Source organism: Diceros bicornis, chromosome 3 (assembly GCF_020826845.1).
Source record: "Diceros bicornis minor isolate mBicDic1 chromosome 3, mDicBic1.mat.cur, whole genome shotgun sequence".
Taxonomy (NCBI): Eukaryota; Metazoa; Chordata; class Mammalia; order Perissodactyla; family Rhinocerotidae; genus Diceros; species Diceros bicornis.
In genome coordinates this window covers 47,773,759-47,787,992 of record NC_080742.1, presented here as the reverse complement: position 1 = coordinate 47,787,992, position 14,234 = coordinate 47,773,759, and the positions used below count along the sequence as shown (strand labels likewise).

Here is a 14,234-nt window from a genome sequence, read left to right as displayed (position 1 = left end):
CATATTTGGAAATATTGAGTTTGAGCTACTGGTGGGGAATTTAGGTCCAGGAGGTGGATGGATATTGGGCTGTAAGCCTGTAGAGATGCAGATATAATTGAAGCCCTGTGAGTAAATGAGATTGCCTAGGGAGAATGAACAGAATGAGAAGGATGTCAAGAGGATGAGGATAGATCACTAAGGATCATCAAAATTTAAAGATAGATGAAAAGGAGAGCCTTAGGTGAAGAGAAGTAGCAGCCAGAGAGGAAAGAGAAAAGCCTGGAACATGTAATGTCATGGAATCCCAGTGGTTAAGAAGAGAATGGGTACCAGTCAAATCCTGCGGGGAGAACAAGGTAAATGAAGACTTCTGCAACCATTGCATTTAGTTACAAGGAGGTGGCTATCTCCTGGTTGTCCTTCTGTGGATACTGGCTACTCATCATGAACCTAAACAAATGGTACTCCAAACCAAGTACAATCCAGATGTTGATCTTTCTGGAGTCCATCGTTTTTTTGTGACCTGAATGTCAGTCATTCTTCTAGTAATATTCCTAAAAACATTGTTACCCAATCTAAGTAATCTCATTTCCTTTGTTAACTCATACCATGATTGTGATCATCTACAAATTATCAGATCTTTTTAATGTGAACGTCTCTCAAAGTAGATGTATGTACGTGCATCAGATTTAAATAAAAGGCTTAAAAACTAAAGTGTAGGACTTTATTCCAGTTCATTTTGTTACTTTCAGGCCACTTCTACATATATATTAGTGTTTGAACAGTCGGCTATTGTCTAAGTTATAATAAAATTAATAGGCATATCTGTATATATTCAACAAAAAAGTCTATATAGGAGATTTTTTAAATATCCCTAATAACTTTGAAATAGATGAGTAAGTATAAGCATGTTTTATCATCCCAGCATGCTTAAAAATACGCTTTGATGTGGTGACAGCAGTTACTGGGAAAACAACTATTTGTTAAATAAACTATTAGGTGGAGAACAGTGGTGTCTAGACAGATATATAAATAGCTTTCTAAATTTTCTAATTATTGGTTGACATTAACAGGTAATCACAAGATTATCCATGTGTCAGACTTGTGGCAATATTAGCTCTTCCGAAAAAAATAATAAACTTGGAAATAGTAAAGCAGGCCTCTGAGGAACAAAGGAAATCCTTGCTTAGCTCATGGTATTCCTTCATGGGACAAAAGTCTAGCCACCATCACTGCTCAGTTTGCGTCTTATCTATAAGTACGTTGATTAAGCAGCATATTTATTTGTTTTTTCCTAGAATTCTTAAAGTTCTTGCTAGGTTAAGATTTTATAGAGGTTTAAAATGAGTATATTTGGGAATAAAACAGGAACAAGTATTAGATTATATTTCTTCTTTAATTTAGGAAGTTGAGAAAAGTTCTGTGTTTTAGAAACATTTCTATCATGGTATCAAAATTTAAATGTTTCTCCCCCCCCCCACCAAAGCACCAGTAGATAGTTGTATGTCATAGCTGCACATCCTTCTAGTTGCTGTATGTGGGACGCGGCCTCAGCATGGCCGGAGAAGCGGTGCGTCGGTGCGCGCCCGGGATCTGAAACCGGGCTGCCAGCAGCGGAGCACACGCACTTAGCCGCTGAGCCACGGGGCTGGCCCTAAATGTTTCTAAAATTAGTAGATTTACTAAAAGCCTTTAGGAAATTTGTCAATTGGTGGTTCTATTCAAAATTAGTTTGGAAGGACAACTCTTGGGTTAGCTGAGATCTTTGCCAGTATTGGTCTGTGTGACCTCCCAAAGTGACCTTCATTCTGTCCAGCTTCTCACTTGGTTTTCAAGGGCCTCTTCCTCCACAAAGCCTGCTCATGTCTTCTCAGTTAACCTCTCCCACAGAGGTGCTCCCTGGCACTCAAAGTTTACATTTGACACTTACTGTTGCCTCTTGAGTCTCGGCATTGCTGCATAACAGCTTTGCAAGCATTCGGATTTGAGGCTGAAGGCACTATTAAAGTGCGAGAGAGAAAAGAAGACAAAATACTGGAAATAAGATTGGCTCTTTTCTTGTTGAATTTCAGGGCAATTTTGTGAACAGCCCTGCTGGTTGTTGAAAATAGAAAACTGAAATATTTCAATATGTTTCTGATGGGTAACCAAGGGAGAGGGAAAAATTTGAGGTATGTCTTGCCAGTCCCATAATTATCCTCGATTTAGGTATTCACAAGAGCAAATATACCTTAAGCTACAGATGTGTTTTGAATTATATAGTTCTTTTTGTATTGAGCAAACTATATTTTAAAGTTTAAGCTTCTTAAAAAGCATCCTTGCAGTTTTCCTTGTGCTTGAGTAACTAGTGTCTGTCAAACTGCTGATCTAGTAACTGAATCTTATCATTTGATTGGATTATAGCATATTTTATACCTAAAACACAGTGAAGGCCATGTTCCTTTACAAATGAATTAAATTAGAGGAGAACGAAATAAAAAGTAAGGATTGATTGTCAGTTGAAATGATTATAAGATTAAAAGGTTGAGTCTTGGGAAAAGTAGGATATCATATTGAATAGAGCAGTGATTCTCAGCCCTGGCTACAGCCTCGAATCACTTAGGGGCCCTTGGAACAACAGCAGCAGCAGCAAATACTGATGCCTGGACCTCTCCCCTAGAGATTCTGATTTAGTTGGGGCCCAAGTAGCTATAGTTTTTTAAAGCTCCCCAAGTGATTCTAATGTGCAGTCAGGTTTGAGAACTGCAGAAACAGGTAGATGCAAATCCAAGCTATTTAAAGATAGCATTTCTTAGTAGACTGGAAGTAGTGACTACATAGCTTTTTGACAAGAGGAAACATGAGAAAAAGATGCGGGAGAGAAACTTTTAGTGTAAAATTTCTAGAGATTTACAATCCATTGTTCAGTTCTGAAATATAAAAGCTCTGAAAAACAAAAGTTTTTCATAAGTTACTTAGTGACAAAATCTAACCTACACTGAGCATATTTAGTGGAAAATCCTGAGGCTTTTTCTAGTCGTTCTTTATCCTGTTTGGTATGAATAATCATACATTTCATTGCAGAAATATTAATGTGCCTGATTTCTGATTACAAGTTGCTACCCCAGACCTCACTGAGGGTGTGACATGGATATAGTACCTTTCTGAAATGTATAAAATTTTGAATTTTGACATACATCTAGCCTCAGGGGTTTCAGATCGTGTTAGGGAAGGGTTGTGATAGAGAAGGCAGAGGTAATAATGTACTTCCTGTCAGATTAAGAAGAATGCATTTCTACTAACTCCCTAGGCAGTGGTTAGCACCCACATTAAATAAAGACAATGGCTAATGTCAGAACGTGGCTCTTGGCTCGATGTCTGTATATTTCTTGAGCCTAATCTGAGAAGAGGGTTCCATTTCAGTCATGGTGAGAGAAACTGAGGTTAACCAACAGCACAAGTAGATGAAGTAGAAAAATAATCATTGTCTTATAAAAGACTCTTCAGCACAACAAACTACCCCTGAATTTAATGGTTTAAAAGGACACATTTATTATCTTAAATAGTTCCTGAATGTCAAGAATTCAGGAGCATCTTATAGCTGGATGGTTTTTGCTCATGGTCTCTCAGGAAGTTATTGTCAAAATGTGGGCCAGGATCTCAGTCATCTGAAGACTTGACTGGTGCTGGAGTAGGGTAATTCTTTTTCAGTGCCAACAGGTCCCTTATTAGTACTTAAAGAAAATTCTAGTTTCTGTTTCTGCAGTTGCTCAAAGTTTTAGTTTTCAATATAAACCTAACACTTATCTGCAAAGGAGTCCTTGGGTTCTTCTAGTGTGTGTTCTGAAGATTCCTGCTGGGAGTAGCTTACTAGTGGGGAATGACTTCTCTTGTTTTTCGTTGTCCTCCCTCAGGCAGCTTTTTCTCTCCCCTAGGTCCTTTCTATGTTCTTTTAAGGTTGTCTATGCGTCCACCTACTGTGGGTCAATAAATGAGTGTTGATTGCCCTGGGTAATACCAAAAAAAGACAAACCAGATCCCTGACTCAGTGGAGCTTCTATCTAGAAGATATTATAGGAGCGTGTAATGGAATCTTACCTAGTTTCTGTTTTTGTTTGATCCGTGCTTTGTCCTTTGTGTTTTGTAGGAAGAATAAGCTATCGTTGGGGTTTTTGTCAAAAACTTTTTCCATCGTGGAGCAGAAACACGGAAGCTGTTCTATACCTCACTCCACTTGAAACACTCTTGCATCCTCCCTGATTGCAGACATTCAGGAGATTTAGTAGTACAGTAGAGTAATCTCATTTACTTTATATTTTTTAAAAAAAGTCTTAGGTTCCTTCTAAATTACAACAGTGAAGTTCTTTCCCATTGCCATCTCTTATCTCCTTCCCAGCTCCTCCAAAATGCTCTTTGGTTTCTTGCTCATCCCATTCCTCTGTTTCTTTCCCCACTGAACCTTTGAAAAGGTATAGTGTTATACTGTGTTGGGAATATAATATTTTCCTTTTCTAAGCTATTTATATTTTGAGCCTTATTTCCAATTAGAGAAAGAAAAACTAAAGATCTTGTGAAGAGAATTTCAGTTATGGAAAACTGAAAGTAGAGGGTAGAGTAGACTGTTTTTGATCCTCTGTAAGCAAATTAAGTGATCCACCTCACGCATCATTTTCCATCTCTGCTTGCTCCCTCTCTCTGAGTCACAGTAGAATCTTCCCTGGAGGGTCATAAAATTGGGAAGCCATTGACAAGATCTCAGTGAATGTTTATAGTCTGAATCTTTGCCCCACCCCTAAATATTTGTGACACTGTGAAGGAGGAAAATCCTGAAAAGAGATGCTAATACCACAATAAACCTTACAAACAATTTCAAATATATAAAATAATGAAATAATTGACTTTTTTTTGCTTTTTTGTTTTTGTTTTTTGTTGCTGTTTTTATTTGACTACCCATATAGGTGTTTGTAAAGGGTTTCCTATGGTCACATGTCATTTCTATCTTCTCCAGGCCTCTTTTTCCCCATAAATTCTTCAACTCAAATTTTCCTACCGTGAGCATTTTCAGAGCTCAGGCTTCCAAGTGGAGAGAGCTGATTGTCTTCTCTTTACTGTATAATTTTCCAGGGAGAGTCTTAAGGTATCAAAGAATCAGGTAAATCAAGAGTATACACTTTGGAATGGCATTCATACTAGCCAGCCAGGGAAAGCAGGGCAGTAAAGCAGTTCTGGGAAGCCGTCTTCTTCAGGGGAGGGTGCCCTGGCCATTGTGAAAGCAGCCCTAAGTGGAGTCCTTGTGTCTAGCATATATTGCTACTTTCGCCTTTAAGTAAGTGAATATAAATTAGAGTAATTTCAACAGCAAATCTTCATTAACCTTGGACTTCCATGTTCTCCCTTTATAATGTCATTAGTGTAGTATATTAAGCTGCAGGATCCTTCCAAATTCACCACCACCACCACCTCCAAACACCTGAACACACACACACTTCTAAGCTTAAAAGACCATGTCCTGAAGGGGAAGGAGCTTGCTCATTATGGAATTTTTATTGCTACCAAATTGATTTCCCAAAGATTTTCCTCATGGTATCTTTGAAAGTGACTGTGGTTATCTTTTTCGTCTCTATTTTATGTTGCTCTTTGAGAATGCTTTAATGAAATGATTTCAGCATTTAAAGTGTGTGTGCGGGAGAGAGAGAGCAAGCAAAAATCTGGACAAATAAGTAGGGCTTAAGGCGCTTAGGATTTTAAAGGTCATGTTGTCTATTCCCATTTCACCTCTCCTGTGAGTTAATAGCACTTGTTTTATGTGTCATATTCTCTGAAATGGTTGCTATAAACCTGTCAGACTTCAAGTGAACAGTCATTGTGTTTGCGCAGAGGTCCAGTTAAACCAGGATCACCTATCTTAATTTTTCTAGAATTTCTGTATTAACTAGAATCTTTGCAGGATAAATAATATTTAATATCTTTGCCAAGATATCATGCCTGTTTTAGTAATTTATTTGCATCATTTCTGAATGTTTCATAATTATATTTTTGAGGTTCTTCCCATCATCATGCCAAAAATACCATTGTTTTACAATGTATGCATTCTGGCAACTGTCTAATTTCTTTTTAAAGTAAGTCAATATGATCCTTCCAGATTTTTGGCCTAAAATTCCTATGCAGAAAATTTTTCATGTTATTAAAAACAAACAAAACCGAAAAAAGTGGCAGCAAACTTAGCTTTATTTTCAATAGCTCTTAATTTGGGTTGCCTGTCTAAAAACAAAGTACTGCTTTTAATATATACATTTTTCTTATTCTAATTTGATTTTTTCCCCTAATATTTTATTAGGTACAGAGAGAGCTAGCAGCTGTTATTGCTTTGAAAGCAAGGAAGTCTGGTGAGTAGTCTTTCATGGGGCTGGGGGAAGGTTCTAATTCTTGGGAGATATTTGACAAGTCATCTGGTGGTGAGCAGTTGCATATATCTCAGGAAGTTTTGGTGTAGAATGCAGAAAAGTATCACTGTTTTTAAAATCGTTCATTCTACCATTGAAATAGGACAGGATGTTATATATAGTTCTTTAAGATTTTACTGCCTTACTTTATTTCATATTTCAAGGAAAAATGAAATTAAAAATGTTCGTAGTCCATTGCAACATGAAAAAAGTCTAAGTACACAGCAAAAGAAAGCAAACCGCATTGCATTACCTATCATAACAGCAGAAAAAAATAAGTAACATAAAGGTGGTCTTTTTTTTTAAGGATATATTTTTTATCTCAAAGTAGTTTCTTCTAAAAATAACTGTGTAATGACGTGTAAAACCAAGCATTTTACGTAGGACTGATTGCATAGATCAGATTCCTAAACCAGTACGAAACAATCTGTGGAAGTGATATGTGGAAAGGAAAAGGGAGTTTTTAAATACATTTTGAAGGAGAGAAAACCATAGTCTGCTGAAATTCAATATGAAATAGAGACTCACTGAAGTAGAAAAACACTTGCTTAGAGAGGAGTGTCAGAAGGAGGCATCCTTTGCTGTTCAGAGGGAGAAGGTCAGTGCTGAATGGAATGACATACAGAAGGGAGATGCTTCTTGGATAATATTAAACCAGAATAAAACTTTTCAGGTGGAAAGACTATGACAAAATCAAAGAGATGACAAAATTTGAAGAAATAAATGGAATGGAAATGTCTTAAGAACACGTGCCATACATACATTTTACATCTTTCTTCTTCCAGTCAGAAACTCTAAGAATTTGCTTTTCTCTCAGTTACTTTTTGAATCACATTCACCTTAATGTGGATTAGCTTGTTATATTTATACTGCTTTCTTTGTCGATTTGGCTGATGTAGAGAACTCGAGCCTGGATGCTATAAAGGTGGAGAGGAGGATGCAAAGAATAGCAATCTTGACCCACAGGGTATTGAACAGAGAGGGCGTCTTGAATAGGGCTCCTCAGTGAACAGCATTAGATTCTGGATATTTGCATATGGGGAGGTCAAGATGGAGAAAGGACACCAACATAAAGGTTGTAGGAGGGAGGGCTTAGAAATAAATTGTGCTAGAGCTGATCTTGGTTCCTGTAAAAAGGAGAAAAAACTTACAGTCTGTATGAGTTGGGATGGCAGGGCCTTGGGTGATAGGATCTGGTTTGTTTGTTTGTTTTTTTAAGTTTCAGAAAAAGTTGGGGAAATACTCAAAAACTTTTAGAGTATTGTTTCTGGAGAAAAACAGCAAATAAATACAGATAGGGAGGCTGGAGAAGGGGGTTGCTAATTTGCAGAGTGGGGTGGGAATGCCTCTGATAGGCAACATTTGAACAAAGTCTGAAGGCAGTGAGGGGGTGAGTCCTGTGGATATCCAGACAAGAGCATTTGGGCAGAGGTGTGTGAGATGAGTTTGAGGAACAGCAAGGAGGTGAGAGTGGCTGGAGCCAAGCGAACAAGGGGAAAAGAGGTCAGTTTTGGATGTCAGGCTAAGAAGTGTGAACTTTCTGGAGCTGAAGGGAAAGGAAGAGGAGTAAGCAAGACCCGTACACGTTAGATTGTGCAAAGTGGAAGACTGATTTGAAGTCAGTTATTATGCCTTGGTGTGGCTGTATGAAGTTAGTATGTCTGTTTTCCTTACTTATTTGATCTGTGGAGCTTGGAATGTGAACTCACCTTTGGCAACTTCTCAGGGACAGAGTGAAGAGGTCTCTCACTCATATACTAATGATGGGGACATAAATTCATAGTTTTTCAGAAAAGCGATTTTTCATTATGTTCCTGTATCCGTAACCCGATGATCCAGTAACTCCATGACTGGAGGTCCAGCTGTAGGGCGTAATCAGAGATGCATGTGAAGTTTCAAGTAGAAGGAATCTATTGCAGTGGTTTTTTTTTTTTTTAACAATAAGAAATTAGAAACAATCCTTAAGTCCCTGTAATAGAGAAATGGGAAAATTGATAGATCAGTGTAAGGGAATGTTAAACAGCTTTTAAAATGATATTTTGAAGAATTAATATAATAAAATGTTCAGTGGAAAAAATGTATACAATGAATATGTATTACTTCTCTTTTTCACAATAAAAATAGTTTAAATTGTTTTTTTCTTACTATTATAGTATAGCATGCCCATTGAAAAAACTTTGGTAATACATGAATATTGAAGAAATTGAAAAATCACCCATCATCTCACCAACAGAGATAACCACTATTACTCTTTTCTTGTATATGTTTCCAGACATTTCTCTATTAATATGTAGCTATTATATATTAATATGCAGATTTTATATAAGTGGGATCATCTTATATGTGCTCTTTTGTTTTGAGATAATTGTATATTCATATGCAGTTGTAAGAAATAATACAGAGATCCTATGTTCCACTTTCCCAGTTTCCCCTGATGGTAACATCTTGCAAAACTATAGTGCAATATCACAGCTAGGATACTGACATTGATAAAGAACATTTCCATCACCACAAAGATCCCTCACATTGCTCTTTTATAGCCATACTGACTTGCCTCCTACCCTCACTCTCTCCTTAACCCCTGCAATTACTAATATGTTCTCTATTTCCATAATTTTGTCATTTCAAAAATATTATATGAATGGAATCATACAGTAGGTAACCTTTTGGGAGTGGCTCTTTTCACTTGCCATAATTCTCTGGAGATTCATTCAGGTTGTTGTGCACATCAATAGTTTATTATTTGTTATTGCTGAATAACATTCCGTCATGTGAGTTTATGACAGTACATTTAACCATTCACCCATGGAAGGACATCTGGGTTGTTTCCAGTTTTGGGCTCTTATGAATAAAACTGCATGTACAAACATTCATATACAGGTTTTTGTGTGAACCTTACTCTTCATTCCTCTGGAGTACATGCCGAAGAATACAATTGCTGGGTTGTTTGGTAGTTTCATGTTTAGTTTTTTAAGAAACTGTCAACCTGTTTTCCGAAGTGGCTGTACCATTTTGCATTCTCACTAGCAATGTATGTGTGATCCAGGTTCTCTACATTCTTGCGAGCATGTGGTATTGTCACTATTTTTTTTTAGCCATTCTAATAGACTTGTAATGATATCTCACTGTAGTTTTAATTTGCATTTCCCTAACAGCTAGTGCTATTCCATGTGCTTATCTGCCATCTGAATGTCATCTTCCGTGAAATGTCTGTTTGTATTTTTTGCCCATTTTCTGATTGGATTTTTTTTTTTTTTTCTGTTGAGTTTTGACATTTCTTTATATATCCTGGATACCAGTCCTTTGTCAGGTATGTGGTTGGCAAATATTTTCTCCCAGTTTATAGCTTGTCTTTTCATTTTCTTATCAAAGTCTTTCACAGAGCAAAAGTCTTTGGTGAACTCCAATTAATTTTTTTTTATGGGTCATCTCTTTGGGTCAAGTCTAAGAACTCTTTGCCTAGCTCTAGATCCCAAAGATTTTGTTGTGCCTCTTTTTCCTTGAAAGTTTTATAGTTTTATGTTTTACATTTGAATCCATGATCCATTTTGAGTTAGTTTTTATATAAAGTGTGAGACTTTAGGTCGAAGTTCCTTTTTTTTTTTTTGGTTTATGAATGTCCAATTGCTCCCACACCATTTATTGAAAAGACCATCTTTCTTCCATTGAATTACTTTTGTACCTTTGTCAAAAATAAGCTGCGCTTATTTGTGTGGGTATATTTCTGGGTTCTCTGTTCTGTTTCATTGAACCTATTCCATTGGTATCCACCAATACTACATTAATGATAACTGTAGCTATCTATAACCTACTTTTTATAGGATTCATTTTCATGTCAATAATATAGATCTGCATCATCATTTTTATTAGCTATATGTACTATACAATTTATTTAATTCTTGGTTGTACATTTAGGTTTTTAATTTTTTTCCATTATAAATAATAATAGACCTGAAGATATATTCTTGTGCATATCTCTTTTTGCCTTTTCCAATTATTTTCTCATAATAAATTACTAAAAATGGGATAGCTAGGTCAATCGCTAGGTGTGGACAGTGTTAAAGTTTTGTTTTTCACATATATGACTTCAAATCATCTGGAATTTATTTTTGTATGTGATGTCAGGTAGAAATCAAACTTTATGTTTTCCTTATGCTAAGCCAGTTACCCCAATAGCCCTCATTAAATATGATGTTAACTCATCAGATATGAAGTTTATATATATTCTTGGGTTTATTTCTAGTCTCTGTATTCCTTTCATCTATTTATCCCTATGTCTATACTATCCTGTTTCAATTACCAAAGCTTTATAGTAAAACATTTTTTAGGGGGTGGGGATAAGGCAAGTCTCTTCTTACTTTTTTTGTTCTCTTAAGTTTTATTTTGTCAAGTTCCATGAAACCCCCTATAGGAATTTTTTTAAGTATATTTAATTTATAGATCATTAGATAAATTTTGACACTTTGGAGATACATGTTTCCATCCATGAGCCTAGGGTATCTTGCCATTTTTTTCAAATCTTCAGTACTGTTTTAAAAATTTCTCCATAAAGATCTTACATATTTTTTGTTTGTATTTTTAGATACATTGTGGTTTTGGTTACTTTATAAATGAACTATTTTTTCTCTCTCTCTCTTTTTTTTTTTTTAATTTGGCCTTATCTCATTCTGTGATGGTTTCTCAAGTCTTTGTCATTCATGACAGTTTTTTTTAATAGACTTTACTTTATAGAACAGTTTTATGTCAGAAAAATTGAGCAGAAAGTATACAGAGTTCCCATATATCCCTTGCCCCTACACATGCACAGCCTCCCCTACTATCAACATCTCAGAGTGGTACCTTTGTTACAATCAGTGAACCTACATTGATACGTCATCATCACCCAACATCTGTAGCTTACATTGGGGTTCACTCTTGGTATTCTACATTTTATGGGTTTGGACAAATGTATAATGACGTGTATCTACCATTATAGCATTATACAGAATAGTTTCACTGCTCTAAGAATCCCCTGTGCTCTACCTACCCCTCCACCTCTGGAAACCACTCATCTTTCTACTGTCTGCATAGTTTGGCCTTTTCCAGAATGTCATTTAGTTGGAATCATACACTATGTAGCCTTTTCAGATTGGCTTCTTTCACTTAGTAATATGCATATAAAGTTCCTCAATGACTTTTCAGGGCTTGATAGCTCATTTCTTTTTAGCACTGAATAATATTCCATTGTCTGCATGTTCCACAGTTTATTTATCCATTCAACTACTGAAGGACATCTCAGTTGCTTCCAAGTTTTGGCGATTATGAATAAAACTGCTATAAACATCACTCTGCAGGTTTTTGTGCGCATATAAGTTTTCAGCTCCTTTGGGTAAATACCAAGGAGCACAATTGCTGGATGGTATGGTAGAAGTATGTTTAATTTTAGTAAGAAACTGCCAAACTGTCTGCCAAAACTGGCTGCACATTTTGCATTTCCATCAGCAATGAAGGAGAGTTCCTGTTGCTCCATGTCTTTGTCAGCATTTGTCATTGTCAGTGTTCTGGATTTTGACCATTCTAATAGGTGTGTAGTATTGTTTTAATTTGAATTTCCCTGATGACATATGATATGGGGCATCTTTCCGTATGGTTATTTGCCATCTGTATATCATCTTTGGTGAGGTGTCTGTTAAGATCTTTGGCCTACTTTTTAGTCAGGTTGGTTGTTTTATTATTTTTGAGTTTTAAGAGTTCTTTATATATTTTGGGTAACAGTCCTTTTTCAGACGTGTCATTTGCAAATATTTTCTCCCAGTCTGTAACTTGTCTTCTCATTCTCTTCACATTGTCTTTTGAAGAGCAAAAGTTTTTAATTTTTAATGAAGTAGAGTTTATCTTTCCTATCTGTCTTTCAGGGAATCATGCCTCTGGTATTATATCTAAAAAGTCATGCCATACCCAAGGTCATCTAGGTTTTCTCCTATGATATATTCTAGGAGTTTTATAGTTTTTCATTTTGCATTTAAGTCTGTGATTCATTTTTGTGAAAATGAAGATCTTTGTCTAGATTCATTTTTTTGCATGTGGATGTTCAGTTGTTCCAGCACCATTTGTTGAAAAGACTATCTTTGTGCTATTGTATTACCTTTGCTTTTTTGTCAAAGATCAGTTGACTATATTTGTGGGGGTCTATTTCTAGGCTCTCTGTTCTGTTCCACTGATCTATTTGTTTATTCCTTTGCCAATACCACACTGTCCTGAATACTATAGCTTTGTAGTAGGTGTTGACATTGGGTACTGTCAGTCCTCCAACTTTTGTTCTCCTTCAATATTGTGTTGGCTATTCTGGGTCTTTTCACTCTCCATATAAACTTTAGAATCAGTTTTTTGATATCCACATCTATTATCTTTTCTAATTGGTTATTTTTTGCTGTATGAGAACTCTTGACTTTGTGTCTAACAAAAGTGTTGAACTCAAATGAATTCCAATAGTTTGTTTTAATATGATCTTGGATTTTGTGTATGGGCAAATACATCATCTGTCAATAATGACTATTTTGTCTCTATCTTATAGAGACTATTTTGTCTCTATCTTTTATCTCTATCCTTTTTTTCTTATACTATTTCATTAGCCAGGGTCCTGCAATGTAAGGTTGACTAATATCATTGGTAGTTGGCATTCTTACTTTGTCTCTGACTTTAACTAAATATAATATTTTCTGATTAGAGAAGTAATATAAATGAACAAGATTGTTTTAGAGAAAAATGAAGATATTTCTCTCCCACACCCCACAAATATTTGGGAAGCAATCTAGGGACAAAAATAACCAACAAGTTGTATATTACAATATTCAAAGAATCCAAATATGGAAGTACTAGAGATACCTACCTGTTTCACCCTGCACTCTCACTACTTAAGTTGGCACTGAGAGTAGATGAAAAATAACAATGGCAAGGTACAAGAGATGCTAAGGCATAGGTATTGCATTCATTCATTCCTTTATCAGATTCTAATTTGGCACCTTCTGTATGCCAGGTACAGCGTAAGGCGTGAGGATATAATGGTGAGCAAGGACAAATATGGCCTCTGCTGTTTTTCATTCCCACCGTATGTTTTATAAATAAAAAACATTAATGAGCCACTGGCTGTCTGAAAAAGGAAAACTTATTACTGTGTAGTTAGGAAGTGATGAGATGCAGACATTAAGCATAGCCTTAATTAAATAGAGTTCCAGCTGCAGAATGGTACTTTTTGTGTATGCTTCTTGTTGTTTTTAAAAACTATTTTGATTTTTTTTTTTTAAAGGAAGGAGAAAAAGAAGCTGATATACATCTAATAAAAAAAGTATTAAAATGATAGTTGGCACATCTGGGGCTTGACAGAAGGAACTGATTACTCTAACATCTTATGTCTTGCAGTAAAACTGTTAATTAGGGCTCAGGTGGTCAGGCCGGATTTATGCCTCACTGCAAAGGGTTATTAAAACAAGAATCAGTACAAAGAGAAAGTTTTTGGTTTCAGCTCATCATCGAAACAGAAATGGAAGTAACTGCCAATCAATGGATTATATAAATGATTCAAAGCTTTAGCTTTGTAAAAAATCCATTTTGTTGTAATTTTCTAAGAGGCCATTAGGATGTGCCTTTAAACAGTTTTCTCTTCTAAATGCTAACCTTAGTGAACATGAATAGCATTTAAGGCTTCACAAGATCTACAAAAATTAGCACAGATATCCTTGCACTTCTTTATTTTTGTTGGATTGCTTATTCTACTGCTAATGTTAGCTAATTAGAGTCTTGGGGGGTATTTTTTTTTTTTTTTCCTTTTTCAGGGAATCCACAGCCAAAGCA

General features: G+C 35.9%; 1 protein-coding gene across 2 annotated transcripts in view; it reads left to right on the top strand.

Annotated features, from left to right (window-relative positions):
• The window catches only part of RAPGEF5 (Rap guanine nucleotide exchange factor 5), a 221,499-nt gene that overhangs the window by 75,415 nt on the left and 131,850 nt on the right, over window positions 1-14,234 (top strand). For both annotated transcript variants that reach the window (XM_058527007.1, XM_058526996.1), the window contains exon 7: window positions 6,299-6,347. In XM_058527007.1, coding sequence (XP_058382990.1) covers window positions 6,299-6,347 — 49 coding nt within the window. The remainder of the gene's footprint in view (window positions 1-6,298; window positions 6,348-14,234) is intronic.